Source organism: Chrysochloris asiatica, unplaced genomic scaffold, assembly GCF_000296735.1.
Source record: "Chrysochloris asiatica unplaced genomic scaffold, ChrAsi1.0 scaffold00006, whole genome shotgun sequence".
NCBI classification, from domain to species: Eukaryota; Metazoa; Chordata; class Mammalia; order Afrosoricida; family Chrysochloridae; genus Chrysochloris; species Chrysochloris asiatica.
The window spans coordinates 33,095,956-33,118,944 of record NW_006408524.1 but is presented as its reverse complement, the minus strand read 5'-3'; the positions used below and the strand labels follow the sequence as shown (position 1 = coordinate 33,118,944).

General features: G+C 37.9%; 1 protein-coding gene across 1 annotated transcript in view; it reads left to right on the top strand.

Annotated features, from left to right (window-relative positions):
- LOC102842777 (multidrug resistance protein 1-like) overlaps positions 1–22,989 on the top strand; it is a 155,441-nt gene that overhangs the window by 27,730 nt on the left and 104,722 nt on the right. Inside the window, exons 7-13 of the mRNA XM_006832286.1 lie at positions 496–620; positions 708–885; positions 2,772–2,885; positions 3,379–3,489; positions 6,855–6,980; positions 8,705–8,908; positions 21,204–21,374. Coding sequence (XP_006832349.1) covers positions 496–620; positions 708–885; positions 2,772–2,885; positions 3,379–3,489; positions 6,855–6,980; positions 8,705–8,908; positions 21,204–21,374 — 1,029 coding nt within the window. The remainder of the gene's footprint in view (positions 1–495; positions 621–707; positions 886–2,771; positions 2,886–3,378; positions 3,490–6,854; positions 6,981–8,704; positions 8,909–21,203; positions 21,375–22,989) is intronic.

The following is a 22,989-nucleotide window of genomic DNA, read 5'->3' as shown; positions in this document are numbered from 1 at the left end:
AAACTTTAAACAAGTCAGTACTTTTGGCCCTGGGTTTCCTTACGTGCGAACTGACAGAGATGGAATAAATGATATGTAAGGGTCCTGCTGTGGCGCTGTGGGTTAATGCACCAGACTGGAAAGTCGTTTGAATCACAAGGTTGGCAGTTCAAGCTCAACAGTTGCTCCTTTGAAACCCTATACAGGGTCACTATGGGTTGGAATTGACTCGACGGCACTTAACAACAACAACAACAACAACAAGTACCTTTCTAATAATGAAATTACGTTATTCTAGAGTCTATTAGAATTAAATGCTTTGTGCATTCGCTAGTAATACAGAGTCATTCTTTTGTTAACTGTATTGCTGTCATTGTTAAGCTCCTTCAAGCTGGTTCCAACTCATAGCAACCCTGTCTAGGGTGTTCGAGAAGTTGCTAGTGAGCTTGAACCACCAACTTTTCGGTTCATCCTACAGCAAGACTCCTTGTCAATTGTGGTTGTGGTTTATTCCAGATGGTCATCTCACTCACCAGTAAGGAATTAAGTGCCTATTCCAAAGCTGGGGCTGTAGCAGAAGAAGCCTTATCATCAATCCGAACAGTCATAGCCTTTGGAGGTCAAGACAAAGAAATTCAAAGGTGTGTTCCATTAACTGTGACAATATATGTTTGCTTTTATTTTCCCTTATGGATAATACAGTGTACATTGTTTTTTGTCTTTTTAAGGTATACACAGAATCTTAAAAATGCGAAGGACGTTGGTATAAAAAAAGCTATCGTTTCAAAACTGTCTCTTGGTGCTGTGTACTTCTTTATGAATGGAACCTATGGACTTGCTTTTTGGTATGGATCCTCTTTGATTCTTAGTGGAGAACCCGGTTATACCATCGGGACTGTCCTTGCTGTAAGTCTTGTTTAAGAACAACAGTAATGAGTCTAGATTATCTTTCCTTCCTAGTTTTTGTTGTTGTTAGTTGTTATGAGTCACTGCCAGCTCATGATGACTACATGTGTGCAGAGTAAACTGTGCTCCATGGGGCGATCAAGGCCATGATCTCTCAGAAACAGATCCTCAGGCTTGTCTTCCTATGCACCTCTGGGAGGATCGAAACCAACCTACTCAAAGTTTGCTATTGATGGACTACATCTTGAAAGTGGATAGATTTTCTCTATGATGTAGATGATACTGACAGTCTCACAGCTGTGAAGGCTATGATCCTGCTAGTCTGTTTCACTGAACTATTGTATTACGCTAATTACTACTAAAGGATTAGTAGACATGACATAAAACCCAAACCAAATCCATTGCCATTGAGTCAAATTCTACTCAATGTGTACTAATACTTCCTCTTTGAATGAAATGGTTATTCAAAGAGTAATACTTTTTTTATAAATTGCTGTTGTTAGGTGCCATCAAACTGTCAGAGATTTGATTGTAGTTGGACCCACAATCAGTGCTTGTAGAGGCAGAAATCAACATATCAGTGTATTTCTTCTGGTGAATCTACTGGAAAGATCGCCTTAAACATGCCATTTTTAAGACTAAGGTGCACCTGACCCAAACCATTATATATTCAATCACCTCATATGTATGTGACAGTTGGACAATGAATAAGGAAGAGCAGAGAAGAATTGATGCATTTGAATTATGGTGTTGTTGAAGAATATTGAAGGCACCTTTGACTGACAGACAAACATATCTGTCTTAGAAGTAGTACATTCCAAAAACTCCTAAGAAGTAAGGATGGCGAGACTTCATTGTTTTGTAATTTGGACATGTTATCAGGAGTGACCAATCTTTGGAGAAGGACATCATACACAATCAAGTGAAAAGTCAGCAAAAAAGATGAAGATCCTCAACTAGTTGTATTGTCATAGTGACATAACAATGGACTCAAATATTATAACAACTGTGATGATGATGCAGGACTGGGCACTAGTTCATTCTGTTATGTATTGTGTCCCTGAGAATCAGAGATGACTTGACGACACCTAAAATAACAGCATTCATCCATAATGGTTTAGTGACTTATTTGTGCTATTAGATGAATCATAATCTGGTTCTCCACTGGAACATATCTCTATAGAGTTTTCTTAAGACCCCCATTGAAAAGATCAACTTCCAGTAAGACTTTTCCTCTCCTCTTTGTTGCAATAGGATGGCTCTCTAAATTTCTACATTCACCTTGCTGAACATCTTTCTTCTGAAAACCTTCTGTAGCTTGAACTCTTCCTTTATTCTTTCAACATACAGTAATGCTAAGAACACTGTATATCTGATGTCTCTCCTACATCCCAATTTCATCTTTTATTCTCCTACTAAAACCAAAATCCATTGTTGTGGAGTCCAATTTTGAGTCATAATGAGTCTATAGGACAGAGCACATATTTTACACAACAATGGGGCTTCTAAGACTATAAATCTTATGGAAACAGACTGCTGCATCTTTAGGCTGGTGGGTTCAAATCACTGAGCTTTCGGTTTGCAACCAAGTGCTTAAACCATTATTCCACCAAGGATCCTCAAACTCCTAGGAGTTATGTATTAAAATACATCAAGATCATGCATGACCAGTGTTCCTCAGTCAACAGATTTCCTGCTCAGCCTTATAAATAAATGGTGATAACCAAAAATAATTCCACCAAGGAAGCAGTAAAAAATATTTGGGTTTACATACAGTATTTTCCTTTTTTCCCACTTTGATGTGATCCTCCATCAAGTATGTAATCCATTCGGAAGTCTCTCTTATGTAAGTGTGGAAGGATAACCTATTGCTGGTGTTCCTGTAGGTCTTCTTCAGTGTAATCCACAGTAGTTACTGCATTGGAGCAGCGGTCCCTCACCTTGAGACCTTCACTATAGCACGAGGAGCCGCCTTTAATGTTTTCCAGGTTATTGATAAGGTAAGACCTCTAATTACTGTGCAGAAGAACCACCATTACTGCATTACTGTAAAAAGGAACCAAAAATAGGCCTACACACAGAGGCACGCACACAGTCCTAAAACAATAAGATGCGTACAATTCAGGCTGGCCAATTGACTGTGGAAAGAGATTGATTTTAACTTTTACTCCAAGGGGATGGTGTTTTGTCATTGCCTTCATGTCTAACTTCTAATACATGAAATAAACAATATTGTAGAAGAAAACTACCTCTAAATTATTTTTTAAATATGGTGGTGCTGGTGGTTATGTGCCATGGAGTTGATTTTGACCTGTAGCTACCTTGTATAGGGTTTCTGAGGCTGTATGTCTTTATAGGAGCAGAGAGCCTCATCTTTCTCCTACAATGCAGGTGGTAGATTTGAACTATTGACCTTGTAGTTAGCAGTCCAAGTCAATAGTGTCATTTTAGTTGTTTGCAAAATATTTACAATATTCTCTTTGTTTTTCCAAGAAACCTACTATTGATAACTTTTCAACAACTGGAAGTAAGCCTGAATACATTGAAGGAAATGTGGAATTTAAAAATGTTACTTTCAGTTATCCGTCAAGACCATCTATCAAGGTAGAATAAATTAAAGAATTGTACAGTTTTCTGATACTATCATCCATTGTCTGAGGTTCCTTTCTTACGATATTGTTTAGGATCATTTTGACCAAGAATCTGTTACTTTGCTTAAAGCTAAAGTAGATGAGATAGATAGATCAATCGATCATTCAATCATTAATTGACAAAAAACTGTGGAAGAACTAGCTGTATTTTGTAGCCTTTCCTGTAGATTCAACCAAATAAAGCATTTTCAGCTCTTTGGACATTGTTCTGAATTTGGGGACGCAGCAAACTTTGTTGGATTAATAGTGCCACCTACTGGTACCTCACTTAACATGCTGTCCATATGCAGCAGAATGAAGTGCTATTGCGGGGTGCTGCACATTGTTTACAATTGTTGCTATGCTAGAGTCCAGTATTGCAGCCATTGTGTATTTCAAGTGCCTTTCAACAGAAAGAGCTCCTCTTTCAGCGTTCTACCAAACAATACTCTGTTGTAGTCCATAGGGTTTTCATTAGCTAATTTGGGGGAGTAAGTCACCAAGCCTTTTTCTTTAGATTGTTTTAGTCTGAAAGCTCTGCTGAAACCTGGTCACCCTAGATGACCCTGCTGACATTTGAAATGCCACGGCATAGTTTCTAGCATCATCACAACACACAAGCCACCATACAAAGACCAACTGACAGGGTGGTGGCTGCTTAATATACATACCTCATTGAAACCTACTTTCTATCCTGAAGAAATTATGTTCATGTTGTGTCTTTTCCTTCTTCATTTCCTAATACCTCAGGAACATTTCCTAATACCTCAGGAACCTCTCTCATTCTTACATTATCACTGGCTTCCAGTTGATTCTGACTCATAGAGGCCCTATAGAACACAGTAGAACTGCCCCACAGGGTTTCCTACGGAGCTGATGACCACATCTTTCTCCTTAAGAACGGCTAGTGAATTCTGCCAATCATTTGGTTAACAGCTGAGCATGTAACCATTGCAGCATCAGAACTCTTACATTACACACCTACATACAGGACACACACAAACAGCTGCCATCAAGTCGTCTCTGACTCATGGTGACCCCGCTTCCTGTGTCAGAATAGAGCTATACTCCATAGGATTTTCAATGCCTGGTACTGTCAGAATGATCAGACCCTTCCTCTGAGCTGCCTCTAAGTGGACTCACACATCCAACTTTTTGGTTAACAACCAAACACGTTAGTCATTTGCACTGCCCAGACATTCCACACTCAATTTATCCTCCGATCTGTGTCATTCAGCCATTTATAAATTCTTGTGAAAATATGTCTTATCTTCTGCTGTCTTCTTATTCTTACTTTATCAGTGCATTTGTTCCCTGCTGCCCCCCCTACACACAAAAAGTTGTTACTGTTAAAGATTGCAAAAGGGAATTACTAATAAAACATGTCTTTCATAGAAAAAGCAAAGCATGATTTTTTTTAAAGTTAACTAGCAGAAGTCTAAAAGCCATCAGCCTCTGTTGTTGTTGTTGTTAAGTGCCGTTGAGTTGATCCCTGTTTAAAACAAGCCTGAATAAGGTTTCCAAGAAGTGACTGGTGGGTTTGAACTGCCAATCTTATGGTTAGCAGTCCAGTGCTTATCCTATAGCACACCAGAACTCATCTAAAGCCTTCCAAAGGGTCCAAATGTCCCTTACAGAATTAAAAGAGGTATTGAATTCCTTGTTTTCCTTTGATTAAAGCTTTCATTGAAAATCTCTTCAAAATTTTTCATTTTTAATTTTTGGTATTTAATTGCCATTATTGGAATAATACATTCTTCAGCCATTTTTCTTAATATAAGTAGAATATTCCAAACTGTATTTTGCAAGTACATTTTTGAGTTGCCTTGCTGGAGATCTAAGCAAAAATCATGACACAATATTATGTGGAAAGAAGCTCTGGTAGCGTAGTGGTTACGCATTGGGCTGCGAACCTTAAGGTCAGTGGTTCGAAACTACCAGCCGCTCCGCGGGAGAACGATGAAGCTTTCTACTCCCGTAAAGATTTACACCCTCGGAAACCCTGTACAGGGTCGCTATGGGTCAGAACCGACTCGACGGCACTTAACAACAACAACAAGGCACATTGAGGTTTTAAAATAAAATTTCAAAACATTATCCTTTGTGCTAAGCTGAAAAATAAATACTGAAAGAGAAAAAAATATTCTCCTACTTTAAATAAGACCTAGAGTCTTCTAAAGAATGAACAGAGATCAATTCTATAGTAAACATGCAGGTGGGAGAGGACTACCCCCACTGGTGGTCTCATTGTCTAACGCCCTTTAGAAGACTTTTGTTTGCTTTGCCTTTTAAAGGTTTTGCAGTATAGTGTATTTAAAATGTTCACGTCTTTACAAATGGTGGGATCAGAGTGAGAGAACGTAAGGAGGGATCCCAGTGGTTTTGATTTAATCCACACAGATTTAGACCAGGATAAGTGTGTGTTTCTCAACAGGAAGGATTGCTATTGGCATTTTGAGAGGACAGTTCTTTGTAAGGGGTCTCTCACATTGCAGGTCTCTAGGACACTAAATGCTGATAGCAAAACCCAGTCACTGAGAACATTTTATAAATCTCCTCCCTGCCCTGCTCCACAGCATGTATTCAAATGCCCTCATGGATAGATCAGTAGAGACAGGGTTTCTAAGTGTGCAACTCCATCCAACGGAGTCATTGAAGATCCTTGTCAATTATTTTACTTTGGAATGAACTTAGTAATGGGATCTTGGTATGGTGTTGTAGGATAATCTCTGGAATGCTAACTGCAAGGTCGGCAGTTCAAAACAACCAGTCACTCCTCAGAACCATATATAAGGTTGCTATGAGTTGGAAATGACTCAATTGCACTTAATAACAGAGACAGACTGTAATAATGTCGTAAGTACCTCCTAAGGAAGGTCTTCCTTAAATTGCTTACAGAGATATATGGGGAGATTTAATTCAGTAATTGAAAATTAAAAGAAAAAAACTTTGCTGACTGGTAAATCAAAAAATTATGTATTAGTATTTTAGTTGAAATTGTGAACAGTTTGCTGTGACTCTTTAATATATAAAGCTCTTAGTTCAGACCTCCTCTTCCAGGTCTCTTTCTCTCTCTGTATATATAAGAAGATGCAAAGATAGATGGTGAGAAATTATTTTGTCATTATTTTACCACATTACTATGGAAATTAATACTTATATAGTGAGAGTTATCGATTAACACATATACATATACATGAAGCAATCATGTAACAAGGTCTAAATGAGTTTGTTTGGCTTTGGGTTTTTAAAGCAATATATTAAATTCCTGGATATATATAGATAATATTCTAATTTTATGAAGCTTGTTCCTTTTTTTCCTCTCAAACACACTACTAGATTCTGAAGGGCCTGAATCTCAAAATTAACTCTGGAGAGACCATAGCCTTGGTTGGCAGCAATGGCAGTGGCAAGAGTACAGCAGCCCAGCTTCTGCAGAGGTTATATGATCCCAATGATGGCTCGGTAAGTGCAGCTAGCAAAAGTACACACAGTCCTCAGGGTGAAGGAGTTTGGAAATACTGCCTACTGTCTAGGAGCGTGGAGTCCTAGTGTGGCTCTATGGATTAATGTGCCAGACTATAAAGTCATTTGAACTGCAAGGTCATGGTTCAAGCTCACCAGCGGCTCCTTGGAAACCCTATACAGGGTCACTATGGGTTGGAAGCGACTCGATTGCACTTGACAGCAACAACATATAGGAGCTTGCATCTGTGTCAGCTTTTAATTTTTAGCAGTGGGACTGGGAGAAGGAAATAAATGCTATGAGAAAAAATAGAGTGACTTGTAGTATGAAAAGTTAGCAAGCATTTCAGTTTCTCAAATGCTGAAGAATGATGTCGGTAGATAATATACTCACTTTCCACCCCCATAGTCCATAATGTTGCTTTTGACTTTCTCATCCTTGTAAATGGTATACGGAATGAGAAGATGAATTCCTAGAAGCACAATTCTTAATGCTTCTGTTCAAACTTTGCACTTTTAAAAGTAAATCTACTCTTCTGGAGCTTGGTTCACTTAAATTTGAATTTTTATTCTTAATTTGTAGTCCTGGTGTGGTGCTGCAGGATAATGCACTAGACTGTCAGGTCAGTTTGAACCAAAAGGTTGGTGGTTCAAACCCACCAAGCACTCGTCAGAAAGTCTTTACAGGGCCACTGTGGATTAGAACTGACTCAACAGCACTTAACAACAGTCTTAATTTGGAATGTCCTAGATCCATGTGTCTATGCTAATATTGAACAAACACATTTTTAAGTAAGCATTCTATGTATAAGGAGCCCTGGCTCCAAGCTAAGCTGCTGATAGTAGTTCAAATCCACCAGTTGCTCTGTGAGAAAAGATGAGACTTTCTGCTTCCATAAAGATTTACATTCTTGGACACCCTATACAGGGTTGCTATGAGATGAAACCAACTCTGCAGCACACCACCACCACCATCATAAATACCCATACATCAATACCCATGTTAAGACAAAATACCAGTGTTGGTAAGCAATATAGACACTATGAACTCTAATTGTCAGACCCTGGTTTCTATGACTAAAATATGTTAAGAGTGGTATCATTTCTGCACTCCTGGTGTGGTACTATTGGATCAGCATTGGACTATGAACCCCAATCCCAGGAGTTCAAAGCCACCAGCTGCTCCTCAGAAATCTAATACAGGGTTACTAGGAGTCGAAAATGACTCAACAGCGCTTAACAACAACAGTATCATCTCTAAAGTCACTTTTGGTTTTCTAATGGAAAGAGGGTGTTGAAGAGAAGTCAAGAAAGATTATTTCCTAGAAGGAAATGTAGAGGTCACATCAGTCTCAAAATAACAAAACTAAAGCTTATTGCACAGGTCTTTTTTGTTGTTGTTAAGTGTCATAGACTTGGTTCTGACTCATAGCAACCTATATAGAGTTTCTGAGGATTTCAATCTTTGTGGGAGCAGAAAGCCTTATCTTTCTCCTGAGCAGCTGGTGGACTCAAACCTCAGAACTTGTTCACAATCCAGTGCTTATCATATGGAGCCACCACACTCAGACTGCACAGATCTGCACAGTCATAATTCTTGAGAATATAATTGATTCCTCAAATGCCCTGATTCTGAGTTTATATTTTGGACTAGTAAGGAAGAATCTAAGACCATACAGACAGTGAAAGCTACCACAACAGGATTTATTCCTTTGCATTGGCAGATCACGGTAGATGAAAATGACATCAGAGACCTTAATGTGCGGCATTACCGAAAACTTATTGGAGTGGTCAGTCAGGAGCCTGTTTTGTTTGGGACTACGATTAGTAACAACATTAAATACGGACGAGATGGTGTAACTGATGAAGAGATTGAGAAGGCAGCAAAGGAAGCAAATGCTTATGATTTTATCATGGAGTTTCCTGATGTAAGTACACCATTGAGTCTGTGTCCTTAGCCTGGCAATAAGGCACTGCAGTATTCAAAAATAAGATAATCAAACAACAACATCTATAGACTAGGGAGACGATGATTAATTTTGTATTGTGCTCAGTGAGACATGTATAACTGAAAGCATCCTAACAACCAAAGGATGAAATGTATCGTTTAAGGTTTTTAATTAAAGAAACAAACAAACCCATATTTAGCTTTTACTGGTTCTCATTGTAAATGATAAAGGAAACAAAGAACACTATATTAAAATATGACAAAGAAACATGAGACACAATCATCAGTCTAAGCCATGATGTATCTATACTGTATAATGTTGGCTTGTGAGGCCGTCTTCTGACAGAATGAGAATGTCACACAGTGTTGACATTGGTTCTGTGATAAAGTAAAAGGAAACCTATGATAATGTTTAGAAGCATGTGGAACTAATATTGAACAAGAAATGTGAGATCATACTTAGACAAAGATATAGTAAACTAAAAATTTTGATAATAGGAAATATCGTGTCCGTGGTTCAAACTCACCAGTGGCGCCTCAAAACCCCTATAGAGGTTTGCTATGAGTTGGAACTGACACCACAGTACTTAACAACAACAATTATTCTGTCTAACTTGAATTTGTCAAGGGAACACACCTTGTGAAATATGAAAGGGTAAAAATTTAAATTAAAACCACATCATCCCAAAAGGACACAGTAGCAAAACATGTCCAACTTAAAGGGACATATTTTACAAACCATACTCCATCAGTCTTCATAATTTTTCTCTTGTTTCATTTCACTTTTTTTAAAAAAAGCTTTTTGGTATTACTGTCCCAATTATTTAAGATTGTAATTAAGATGGTATTTTCTTCTTGTTAGCTGCTGAAGAGTCTGTTAAGACTCTTAGCAACCCTGTGCACAACAGAATAAATCACCGCCATGTCTGTGCCTTCTTCACAATCACTGCCAAGCTCGAGCCCATTGTTGCTGCCACTGTGTGACTTCATCTCATTGAGGGGCTTCTTCTTTTTCACTGACCCTCTACTTTACAAAGCCTGGTGTCCTTCTCCAAAGCCAGGTTCCTTCAGACATGTTCAAAGTACATCAGACCAAGTTGCTCCATCCTTCTATGGTGCATGCTAACTGTACTTCCTCCAAGACATATTTGTTTGTTCTTCTGGTATGGTAGCCCATGATGTATTCAATACTATTTGCTCACACCATAATTCAAAGGCATCAATTTGTCTTCGCTCTTCCTTACTCATTGTCCAGATTTCACAAACATCAGAAGCAATTGAAAAATACCATGGTTGGGTCAGGTGTACATTAGTCCTCAAAATGACATCTTTACCTTTAGACATATTTAAGAGGTCTTTTGCCTCAGATTTTCCCAATGCAATGCATCGTTTGACTTCCAGGGGTATTGACTATGGATCCAAGTAAGATGGAATTCATGACAACTTCAATCTTTTCTCTGTTTATTTTGATATTGATTATTGGTCCACTTGTGAGGATTTTTGTTTCCTCTCTGTTGAGGTGTAACTACTGAAGGCTGTAGTCTTTGAGTTTCATCAATCAGTGCTTAAGCTCCTCCTCACTTTTAACAAGCAAAGTGTGTCATCTGCATATCACAGGTTGTTAGTATTTCTCCACATTCTTTATCATATAGTCCAGCTTCTCATATTATTAGCTCAGCATACTGATTAAGAATGGGGAAATAATTCAACTCTTTCCTAATTTTAAAGCATGCGGCATCCCTGTGTTCTGTTCAACAACTTCCTCTTGGTCTATGAACAGGTTCCTAATGAACACAATTAAGTGTTCAGAATTCCCATCCTTTGTGATATTTTGTTATGATCCACATAGTCAAGTGCCTAGTCAAAAGATGGTATTTAGGGAGCAAAATAATTAAGAAGATGAGTTCATTTGTTGCTTTGTTGGTTAGGAAAACACAGCTCCTTTCTTTGATCAAGTGTCCATTTTCAACGACTTCCTTGGCTCAAGTCGCAAGTTATCTTCAATTCCCCATTTGGATTTAGAAAGCTTTCTGGTACTTCTTAAATCATACCTTATGCAGTTCATACAGCCACTCCTCAGAAACCCTATACAGGATCTCTATGGGTCAGAACAAACTCAACAGCACTTAACAACAACAACAGCATAATCTACTAGTGTATTTTTGAATGGTTAATAGAAACAAGCAAATTCATATTTAGTTTTTACTGGTTCTCACTGTAAATGAAGAGGAAACAAAAAAGACTGCTAAAATTTAACAAAGAAACACGAGACAAAATAATGATAGAAATGATGGTGGAGATTGCATGATAGAATTTTGAAGGACCAGTGAATTCATCATTGCAAATACCTTTTTAAAACAATATAAAAGATGACTACACATATGAACTTCACCAGATGGAATACACAGAAATCAAATTGACTACATCTGTGGAAAGAGACAATGGAAAAGCTCCAAATCGTCAGCCAAAACAAGACCATAGGCAGACTGTGGAACAGACTATCAATTGCTCATATGCAAGTTTAGGCTAAAGCTGAAGAAAATTCAAACAACTCCACAAAAACCAAAATATGACCCTGAACAGATTACACCTGAATCATCTCAAGAACAGATTTGATACATTACAGGTATCTCAAGAACAGATTTGATACGTTGGACACTAAAAAGCGAAGACCAGAAGAGTTGTGTGATGACATCAAGAACATCATACAGGAAGAAAGCAAAAAGTCATTAAGGAGACAAGGAAGAAAGAAAGATCAAAATGAATGTCAGAAGAGACTCTGAGACTTACTCTCCAGTGGAGAGATGCTAAAGAAAATGAAAGAAATGAGGAGGTAAAAAAGCTGAACAGAGAATTTCAAAGAACAGCTAGAGAAGATAAGCATTATAATGAAATGTTCAAAGACCTGGAGTTAGAAACCCGAAAGGAAAGAACATGCTCAGCATTTCTCAAGCTGAAATAATTTAGGAAAAAAATCAAGCCTCAACTTGAAATACTAAAGGATTCCTTGTGCAAAATATTGAATGATGCAGAAAGCATCAAATGAAGATAGAAAGAATACACAGAGTCATTGTACCAAAAAGAAATAGTCAGTTTTCAAATATTTCAAGAGGTAGCATATGATCAGAAGTCAATGGTACTGAAGGAAGAAGCGCAAGGTACACTGAAGGCATTCACAAAGAACAAACCTCTGGGAATTGATGGAATACAAATTTAAATCCTTCAACACACTGATGTGGCACTAGAAGCACTCACTCATCTATGCCAAGAAATTTGGAAGACAGCTACATGGCTAACTGATTAGAAGAGACCCATATCTATGCCCATTCCAAAGAGAGGTGATCCATTGGAATATGGAAATCATCAGACAGTATCATTAATATCACATGCAAGTAAAATTTTGCTAAAGATAATTTTTAAATGATTGCAATAGTGCACTGACAGGGAACTGCCAGAGGTTAAAGCAGGATTCAGACAAGGAGGTAAAATGAGGGATATCATTGTTGATGTCAGATGGATCTTGGCTGAAAGCAGAAAATACCAGAAAAATGTCTACCTGTGCTTTATTTACTATGCAAAGAGTCCTGACTCTGTGGATCATGACAAGCTGGTTAATTTGAGTAAGTTGGAAACTAAGTAAAGCTATGTGAAATTATAAATAATAGCATTAATTTTTGTATGATATACACATGTTAAAATTAGCATATCAGTAATACCAGGACAGGCTAACCTTTCTACCATAAGCAGACTCCAATAAGTTGTTCCAATTCATGGATTCCAAACAGCCATAAAAGCAGCTAAAATATATGAGGCATAGGACAATTGTTTTGCAATACTGTGATTGCTGAGAGAAGGAAAACTCATGAAAAAAAACTTTATAAATTTGCAGTATTCTGCCTGAGGACATATTTCTCACCACATCTCTGTGAATGGGAATTCAGGTAGAACATGGCATCTCATTGAAACTAAAAGACAGCTTAGACACATGGAGCAGAGATAAGGCAACTGTATAGTTGTGAGGTGGGCAGAAGTCCAAGTAGAGATCCCTTGAAAATAGTAGTTTTAGCCTAAGACTACCCCAGGTTTACTAGATGGACTCCTGGTGTTTTGCAGTAGGATCAACACTGGATTGTGAACCACAGGATTGGCAGTTCAAACCCACCAGCTATGCCTCGGAAATACAGCTATGAGTCGGAACCAACTCAATGGCACTCAACAACAAGAATGTTTAGTAGAGAGCAACTCCTGCAAAGTTGACAGTGGAATAGAGACTAGGAGTCCACAGTGCTGAGGGATGTTAACAGTGCTTCCCAGCCAGGGTGGGGAGACCAGATTAACACCTCTTTCAATGCCCCAAGCATGTAGCTGAGACACCATAAAGGCCACACCTTAGGCCTAAGGACCACACCTTAGAGTAAGGTCAACTCTAGACCTGCCCTAATAAAACTTAAACCAAGTCTTGACAAGATCCCTAGAGGAGACAGAATTTGGAGAGTGAGCTCTGCCAAGTTACAAGATTTGGAAAATATCTTGGGCTTTTTATAGTCACCCTAGCTAGCAAAGCAAAAAATTAAGACTACACAGATTTCAAGGTGATTAGCCAATACTCAAATTGCCCAATAGAACAAACATCAACACTTTTCAATGCAAAACAAAATTCAGAGTCTCAGCACCATATCATAAACAGTATTCAGTGGAAAATCTACCATAACTAGACTTGTAAATAGACAGGAAATCGGACCCTACCTATAGGAAAGAAAAAATGCAGTCAACAGAGACCAACCTTGGGATGAGATTTAAATATTGAATTTATCAAAACCTTTAAAACAGTTATTATAAATATTTAGATTGTACGTTTAAAATATGTTCAAAATTTTAAAGGCAAATGTGTTCAAAATAATTAAAGAAAAATTAGATCTTAAGTGATAAGGAATCTCAGCAGAGAAATGGAACCAAATGGAAATTCTGAAACTGAAAAGTATAAACACTGAAAGGAAGAAAAGAATTTGATAGACTCAACATCAGAATAAAGACAGTATAAGAAGTTTGAATAATTTATATTGCCCTGTCTTTAGATTCAAAGACAGAATTGAAATTTAAAAACAAATCGATATGCATTATTCAGACTAAAAAGCACTGAGAAATAATGAACAAAATTAAAGAGAATCTCAGGGACACATGAGAAAATATCAAGCATTGTATTATATCTGAAGTGGCTTCAAAAAGTTAATGGAAAAGCTTTTCATTCCAATTTTTCACAAAAATTTTGAAGTCCCCTTATATGTTATTATTGTCGTTAAGTGCCACTGAGTGGGTTCTGACACAAAATGATTCTGTATAGGGTTTCTGAGGAGCAGCTAGTGGGTTTGAACCACCAACCTTGTGGCTAGCAGTGCAATGCTTATCCTACAGTGCTGTACCAGGAGTCCAATAGATGGATATTATCAGTTCTAGGACAAACACTTAAAAAAATAGATTTCTAAAAAGAAAGAAGTCAATATGTAGAAATATAGCAAAAGTAGAAAACGCCACTCTCATAGTTAGAGATTTAAACATATATATCCTGGTGTGGTGTTGCAGGATCAGCACTGAACTATAAACCACAAGGGCAGCAGGTCGCTGAGTTGAAGCTGATTCAACAGCCCTTAACAACAATATCTTTCAGTAATTGATAGAACAAGTTGACAAGAACAAAATCACAAAGGATATGAATGAAATAAATGACCACTTCTTATCGGTATTGAAAAATACTGGTGATTGGAATGCGAAGGAGGAAGGATTAGTAGTTAGAAATTATAGCCTGGGTGATAGAAATGATGCTGAAGATCACATGATAGATTTTGCAAGACCAATGACTTTGTCACTGCAAACACCTTTTCTAAACAACATAAAAGACAGCTATACACATGTACCTCACGAGAAGAAACACAAGGAATCAAATTAACTACATCTGAGGAAAAGCTCCATTATCATCAGTCAAAACAAGTTCAGAGGCTGACTATGAAACAGACCATTAATTGCTTATATGTAACTTCAGACTAAAGCTGGAGATATGAAAAGAAGTCCAGATTGGAATATATAAAAGGTGTTCTAGAACTTGTCTAGTAAAATAGGCCTCTTATGCAGCCTTTGCAGCGTATAGGACCTTAGGTGGAATCCTGAGTCCCATCCAGAACCTTCTGAGGTAGGACATTCCCACAAGAAAGGACAAGTACAGCAGCCTGGAGCAGCTAGAGGAACAGAAAATACATCTTCAAAGATAATCAGGAAAAATCCAAAACAAAAATGGCAGTATGATTAGCTACTACAAGAACAAGCAAGTTGTTGATGGCTCGCTGGGGAGCCATCAACACAAGCAATCAAGTCCCTTCAGGACAAAGGCCCCCCCCAATACTGAAACTTAAAGGGAACAAACACATGAGAAGGCATGTAAGCTTACTGGCAACCACATTAGTGTCCTGGTAGGTAGAAGAGGGGAAAACGCAGCAATGAAGAAATGGACTTAAATCAACCATGTTCCATATATTCCTGCCGACATGGAGATGAGAGAAATAAGAGGAAGGGTTGGTTAGTCTGAAGTGTGGTGAGACCTGGGGACTCCTGAGCCCATGGACAAGTACATAGCCATGAAGGGCTAGAGATGAAAGAGAAGCATCCAGGTGATATGAAGTGAGGGGAGATGCACAAGAATGCCCAAACGTGCATATAATACCCATTTGACCTAGCCCTGATTACTTGATAATCAGAACTCGACTAGAAGGAAAAAAATAAATATATTTTTTTTTATAAAGGAAATAAGTGTGAATTGCTACAATTTGATGAATTTAACCTATACTTATGTATGTAGTAGCTCAAAATACCAACTTAGAGGTAAGGCGTCTTCACATCAAGTATCAATCCTATCCCCTCTGTATACAGGATAGATAGGGACAGACAACTTAAACATTGGCTACCTAAAATGAGGGGGTAATAAAGGCATGAAATGGCTGGCTTACAAGTTTTCAAGAGGGAGTTTAGTTTCAGATTGTGTGGGGGAAAGTAGAGTCCCCATTGAATAGTTTTCATCTTGTCTAGACGGGTCTGGTGAAAAGAGATGGGATAAGAATCTTATGATTCAATAGTAACTGTTATCACGACTAATTGCTACTGTCACGACTATAAAGTAGAAGTTTTATAACAAAAAGTGGAGGAATAGTTAACCTTACAGAAACAGAGGACCCTAGGACCATCAAGGTAGAATAGCACAAGCGGAGTGTGGCACCCTATCCAGAGATGCAGCAACAACAGAGTTGAAGGCAGAGATGAGCACATGGAGAGAGGGAACAGCTGAGGACTCTGTAACCATGGGAAGAGAGGAACTGGGTGCTGGAGGCCAGGGGGCAGGCTTGCAGAATGTGCCCTTTGGTTGCTTAAATTATTATATATTCTTGAATGTGTTTCTGTGTATATCTCACCACATCAAAAAACAACAACAAAAAGAGAGAATGGAAGCAAATACCGTTGAATGATGATGCACAGAGGAGATTGTAATCATTGCAATGAAACGATGGTGTAAAGCTGATGTTGTCCCATGTAACTATTACGCAGTTCACAATGAAAACTTTAAGAAAACATAAAACCCTATGGAGCAGTTCTACTCTGTCCTAAAGGGTTGCAATGAGTCAAAGTTAGACTAAACAGCAATGGGGTTTAAAACAAACAAACAAACTGTATGATTCATATTAAAAAGAAAAAAAGAAGAAGTCCAGAAGAGCCAAAATATGACCTTGGGCATACTCTGCTTGAAATTAGAAACTGTCTCAAGATCAGATTTACTGCGGTAGATACTAATGACCGGAGATCAGAACTGTGGCATGATATCAAGAACAGCAGGCAGGAAGAAAGCAAAAGATAATTTAAAAGAAAAGAAAGAAAGAAAAGACAAAAATGGATGTCAGAAGATACTTTGAAACTTTCTATTGAGTGTACACAAGATAGAGCAACTAGAAGAAATGAGGAGGGAAAACAGTTGAACAGAAAATTTCAAAGGATGTCTCAAGAAGACAAAGTGAAGTATTTTAATGAAATGTGCAAAGACCAGGCGTTGAAAACCAAAGGAAAGAACACACTCAGCATCCCTCAAGTTGAAAGAACTGGAGAAAAAAATTCAAGCCTAGATTTACAATATTGACGAACTCTATAGCCTCAGAAACTCTGTGCAGGGTCACTATGAGTTGGAACTGACTCCACGGTACTTAACACCAACAAATGGGTAAAATATTGAATGATGCAGAAAGTATCAAAGAAGATGGAAGGTATACGAGGAGTAAAAAACAAATGGTCGATGTTCAACCATTTCAAGAGATAGTATCTGATCAAGAGCTGATGGTGCTAAAGGAAGAAATCCAAGCTGCACTGAAGGCATTGGCTAAAAAGAAGACTCCAGGAATTGACAGGATACAAATTGAAATCTTTCAGCAACTGTATGCAGCACTGGAGGTATTCACTCATCTAAGCCAAGAAATTTGGAGGAGAGCTTCCTGGCCAACCGGTTGGAAGAGATCTGTATTTGTACCCATTCCAAGAGAGGTGACTCAACAGAATGTGGGAATCATCTAATAAAATTAAACAAGTAAAAATTTTGCTGGAGATCATTCAAAAAGGCACAACACTTACATCAACAGAGAACTGCTAGAAATTCAAACTGGATTCAGAAGAAGAGATGGAACTAGGGATATTATTGCTGATATCAGATGGATCTTGGTTGAAAGCAGAGAATACCAAAAAGAGATATTATCTACAGAAGAGCAAAGCTTTATATTATAATAAACTTCTTTACAGGAATCACACAATAGAACAATTGCTGAGAGGAAAAGGCAAACCCAAAATTCCCTACCCAGGGAAAATGATCTTCAACACTGAAGAAGAAATTTTTTTTTTCAGGCAAATAAAAGTTAAGGGGATTAATTATCAGAATGTCTACTCACCAATAAATACTGTTAATGAGTCTTTGAATAGAAGAAATCTGCCATAGTTTAGAAACATGGACCTACGCAGAGGAATAAAGAACAATGGAAATGAATTAAATATATGAAAAATAAAATCTTCTTGTTTTTATTGTCAATTGCTCGAAAAACTCTCTTTATTAGAATTTAAATTTAACTAGGAACCTTGGGTGTTTCAGTGTTTTCATTTATTTTTTGCTAAATCAGACAAACCTAAGTAGATCCATATTATGTGAATAACAATTCATCAATAAATAGGATAAATAAAAATTAAATAGGAACACATCACAGATGAAATTCTAAAGCATTATGTTGTTGTTATTAAGTGCCATCAAGTCAGTTCAGACTCTTAGGGACCCTGTATAGGGTTTCCAAGGCTTTAAATCTTCATGAAGCCAGAAAGCCTCATCTTTCTCCTGAGGAGCAGTTCACAGACTCCAACCATAGCCCTTGTGGTTTGCAGTCCAGTGTCTATCATATGAAGCCAAAAAGCCACACCCAAAAAGTATGAGTGGGCTCCAAAAAACCTGTGGAAAAATTCTATTATCTTTTAATTCTACTTTTCTGTGAATTTTTTGAAGCTCCCTTGTACATATTGTAGGATTCCATATATGTAGAACCAACAAAATTAATTTATAGCAATAAAAAAACAAGTCTAAAAAATTCTATTATCTTTTAATTCCACTTTTCCGTGAATTTTTTAAAGCTCCCTTGTACATATTGTATGATTCCATATATAGAGAACCAACAAAATTAATTTATAGTAATAAAAAACAAGTCTGAGGCAGGATGTAGATTTTCTTAGAAAAGACGCATGAGAAATTTAAGGGTGATGGAAATGTTCTAAAGTTATACCAACTGCCTTCCAGTGAGTTCCAACTCTTGATGATCTCACAAGTGTCAGACTAGACCTTTCTTCCCAGGTGCCTCTGGATGTACTCAAATCTCCAACCATTTGGTTAGCAGCTGTGTGTGTGTTAACAATTTGCATAACACAAGGGCTCCTCTATGTTGTTGTTGCAGCTAAGTGCTATGGAGTCAGTTCTGACTCATAGCAATCCTGGATCCTGTATGGGTTTCTGAGGAGCTACTGGTGGCTTTGAACTACCAACCTTGAAGTTAGCAGTCTAGTGTTTGTCCTACAGTGCCACACTGGAACTCCGTAGATCCCTTTATAGCTGTAGCTCATGGAAGCAGCAGTCAAGGCCACAAACAATGTATTGCATTCAGGAAATCTGTTGCTAAAAGATCTCCTTAAAGTGTTAAAGAACAAAGATGCCAATTTGAGGACTAAGATGGGCTTCACCCAAGCCATGGTATCTTTAATTGCCCCATATGATATGCAAGCTGGATGATGGTTACATGGAGGTACTCCTTTTTCTTAACTCACAGTGCTGTATCATTAAAAGGTATGCACCTTACTGTATGTAAATTATCCTTAAAAGGTATGCACCTTACTGTGTGTAAATTATGCACAACAGAATAAAGCAGTCCGGTACCATCCTCATAACTGTTGTTAACATTTAAGCCCATTGCTTTGCCACTGTGCCAATTCATCTTCTTGGGGCCTTCCTCTTTTTGGCTGCCCTCTACTTTACCTAGGAAGGAGCTCTAGTAGCATAGTGGTTACGAATTGGGCTGTGAACCTTACAGTCAGCAGTTGGAAACTACCAGTTGTTCCTTGGGAAAAGAATGAAGCTTTCTGCTCTGGTAAAGATTCACAGCCTTGGAAACCCTATACAGGGTGGTTATGAGTCGGAACAGACTCCACAGCACATAACAACAACAACAACAACTTTACCTAGGAGGAGTCCTGGTGTGGCGCTGTGGGTTAATGCGCCAGACTGAAAAGCCTTTTGAACTGCAAAGTCGGCAGTTCAAGCTCACCAGTCGCTCCTAGAAAACCCTATACAGGGTCGCTATGGGTCGGAACCGACTCGACAACACTTAACAACAGCAACAACAATTTTATCTAACATGATGGCCTTCTCCAGGGAATGTTCCCTCCTGATAACATGTCCAAAGTATAAGAGACAAAGTCTTGCCATCTGGCCTATAAGGAATATTCTGACTGTACTTCTTCCAACACAGACTGTTTGTTTTTCTATGGTACTTTAAATATTCTTCTCCAATACTGTAATTCAAATGCATCAATTTTTCTGTGGTCTTCCTTATTCATTGTCCAACTTCTACACTCAGATGGGACCATTAAAAATACCATGGCTTTGATTGAGCCCCCTTTACTCCTCAAAGTGACATCTTTGTTCTTTAACACTATAAAGAGATCTTCTGCAACAGATTTTCCTAATGTAATATGTCACTTGATGCCTTGACAGCTGCTTCCATGAGCATTAATTGTGGATCCAAGCAAAATGAAGTCTTTGACAATGTCCATCTTTTCTCCCTGTATCATGATGCTATTTAATGGCCCAGTGATGTGAAGTATAGTTTCTGGAAATTAAAGATTTAAAATTTGTTCTTAAAGAAATGAATTCTGAATTAGGAATTTAACCCAAAAGAATATTACTGACCATGCTTAAATATCTGGCAATATATACTTTATTTAAGATGTATTTGTTGTTGTTAAGTGCCTTCGAGTCGCTTCCGACCCATAGCGACCCTGTATAGGGTTTCCAAGGGTGTAAATCCTTACGGGAGTAGAAAGCCTCATCTTTCTCCCGCGGAGCGGCTGGTAGTTTCGAACCGCTGACCTTAAGGTTAGCAGCCCGATTCGTAACCACTATGCTACCAGACCACCTTATTTTAAGATGTATATACACACACAAAAAAATAATAAAATGGTAAAAGAAGATGAAAAATGTCTTCAGGGCCAAAGAACATTTTGGGAAGAAGTTTATTCTCGTAGTAATTTTTTTCATAATATTTATCCAAGTATCCAGAAAGGAAATTGTGGGTAATCTATTAAATTGTTAGTGAACTTTTCAAATAATTATTGATTATGTTTTTATTGCAGTGCAATTTTTCTTATTTTCAAAGATCTCAAAGCATTTTAAAAATACCTGAAAAGCTTTGAAAATGGATTCAAATGATTAATGTTTTGGAAACTACTCATATATCATATATTCACATTTCTTTTAGTCCTAGTCACATTCGACTCTTTTCTCACAGTTGTTTGTTTTCAGAAAGAACAAATCAAAGGTTAAAATAAATAAATAACCAACCTAAAGTAGTGATTAAGTTGTTATAAAACATTACTGTCATTGTTGTCTTCAGTTCTTACCCTTGATCATTTTGCCTTCTCTTTCTGTGCTTGGTCCTATTTTTTATCAGAAATTTAATACCTTAGTAGGAGAGAAAGGAGCTCAAATGAGCGGAGGACAGAAACAGAGAATCGCAATTGCTCGAGCTTTAGTTCGAAACCCCAAGATTCTGATCTTAGATGAGGCTACATCTTCCCTAGACACAGAAAGCGAATCAATTGTTCAAGCTGCACTGGAGAAGGTAAGTAAACAAAAGCTTTTTTTTTTTTTAGTTTCCATATTCTTGGCGCATCATCTCTTATAAATACAGGTCATCCACGACAATGGGGGTTATGTTGCAATGACTCCATCTTAACTTGGTTCTGATATGAGTCAAATACTTCTGTTTGTTTTAAGGTTCCATTATTATTGTTTTTATTATCAATACCTCTATAAATTCAGAATTTTTGAGCAGTAAATCATAAAACCAAACATCTGCATGTGAACATCTGAGAATGATAGCATCAGCAAATTATGCCCTGCAACATATTAAAACAATAAGATATACAAAAAATAGAAGCAAACCTAATGAGTAGTCTTAAATGCAGTTCATCATAACTCACATACATGGAGATCTGTAGAAGGCTTAATGGCATGTTGCTTTGGGCTTGATTGGAAATGTGCTCAGTGTTTTTCTCTCACTAAGCAATTATAGTTTTCTCTTTTTAAAAACTGACTGGATGGGAACAGAAATGGGTACTGGCAGCCAGTGTGCCCCACTGCTTATTGAAAATCTATTAATTCCTTTTATCTACTTGCAAATCATTTTTTTTTTTTACCATTGTTTCTATCTCATGGTGATCATGCCACATATTGCTTGTCTGATATGAAAATAGTTTCTTATCAAGGTTACGTTTCCAATTTGGTTTCTTTTGGTGAAGAAGGGGCAGCTCCCTCAAGGGCAGGGCAGATGTTTTATTCATTTTGTTGTACTGATGTGGTGCTGTAGGATAAGCACGAACTGCTAACCTTAAGGTCAATAGTTCAAACCTACCAGCTGCTCCTTGGAAACCCTTTGCAGGGTCACTATGAGTCAGAACTGACTTGACAGAACTTAACAACAGTAACTAGGATTTGATGGCACTTAACAGCAAACTACCAGCTGTTCCGCGGGAGAAAGATGAGGCTTTCTGCTCCCATAAAGATTTACAGCCTCAGAAACCCTGTACAGGGTCGCTATGAGTCAGAACCAACTCCATGGCACATAACAACAACAAAGCTTGATGTACTAAAAAATTTACATTTTACATAACCATCTTTAAGTAATATTAAGAGTTTTTAAATGTGTTATGACAGACTCTTGGCTTGCTTAGAGGTTGAATGTTGTGACCATTGTCTTTCCATCAAATTTTAATTGCTTTAGTCAATGCAGAGTAGTTCAGACTTTAAAAAAATAGAATTCCAACTGAGTTTCAATCTTGGAAGGGGTTTGCCTTGAGGGGACCTGATCTCTTGCCTTGATGGCTCCTTGGGGAATAACTTGCTTGTTCTTGTAGTAGTCAATTGGACTGCTGTTATTGTTTTTGGTTTTTTCCTGCTGGTCTTTCTTTCAAGAAGTATCTTCTGTTCTTCTAGCTGTTCCAGACTGGTCTGCTTGTCCTTTCAAGTGGAAATGTCCCACCTCAGAAGATTCTGGATGGGGATCGGGATTCCACCTATAGTCTTGTGCAATGCAAAGGCTCTGCAGTGAGCCTCCTTCACTGGGCAAGTTCTAGCCCCATTTTAGGTATTCCAATCAGTTATAGGCTGAAGACGGGCTTACAAGTTTTCTCTGGCTCTTCCTCTCCCTCCCCTTCAGGTGTCTATTTTACAATAGT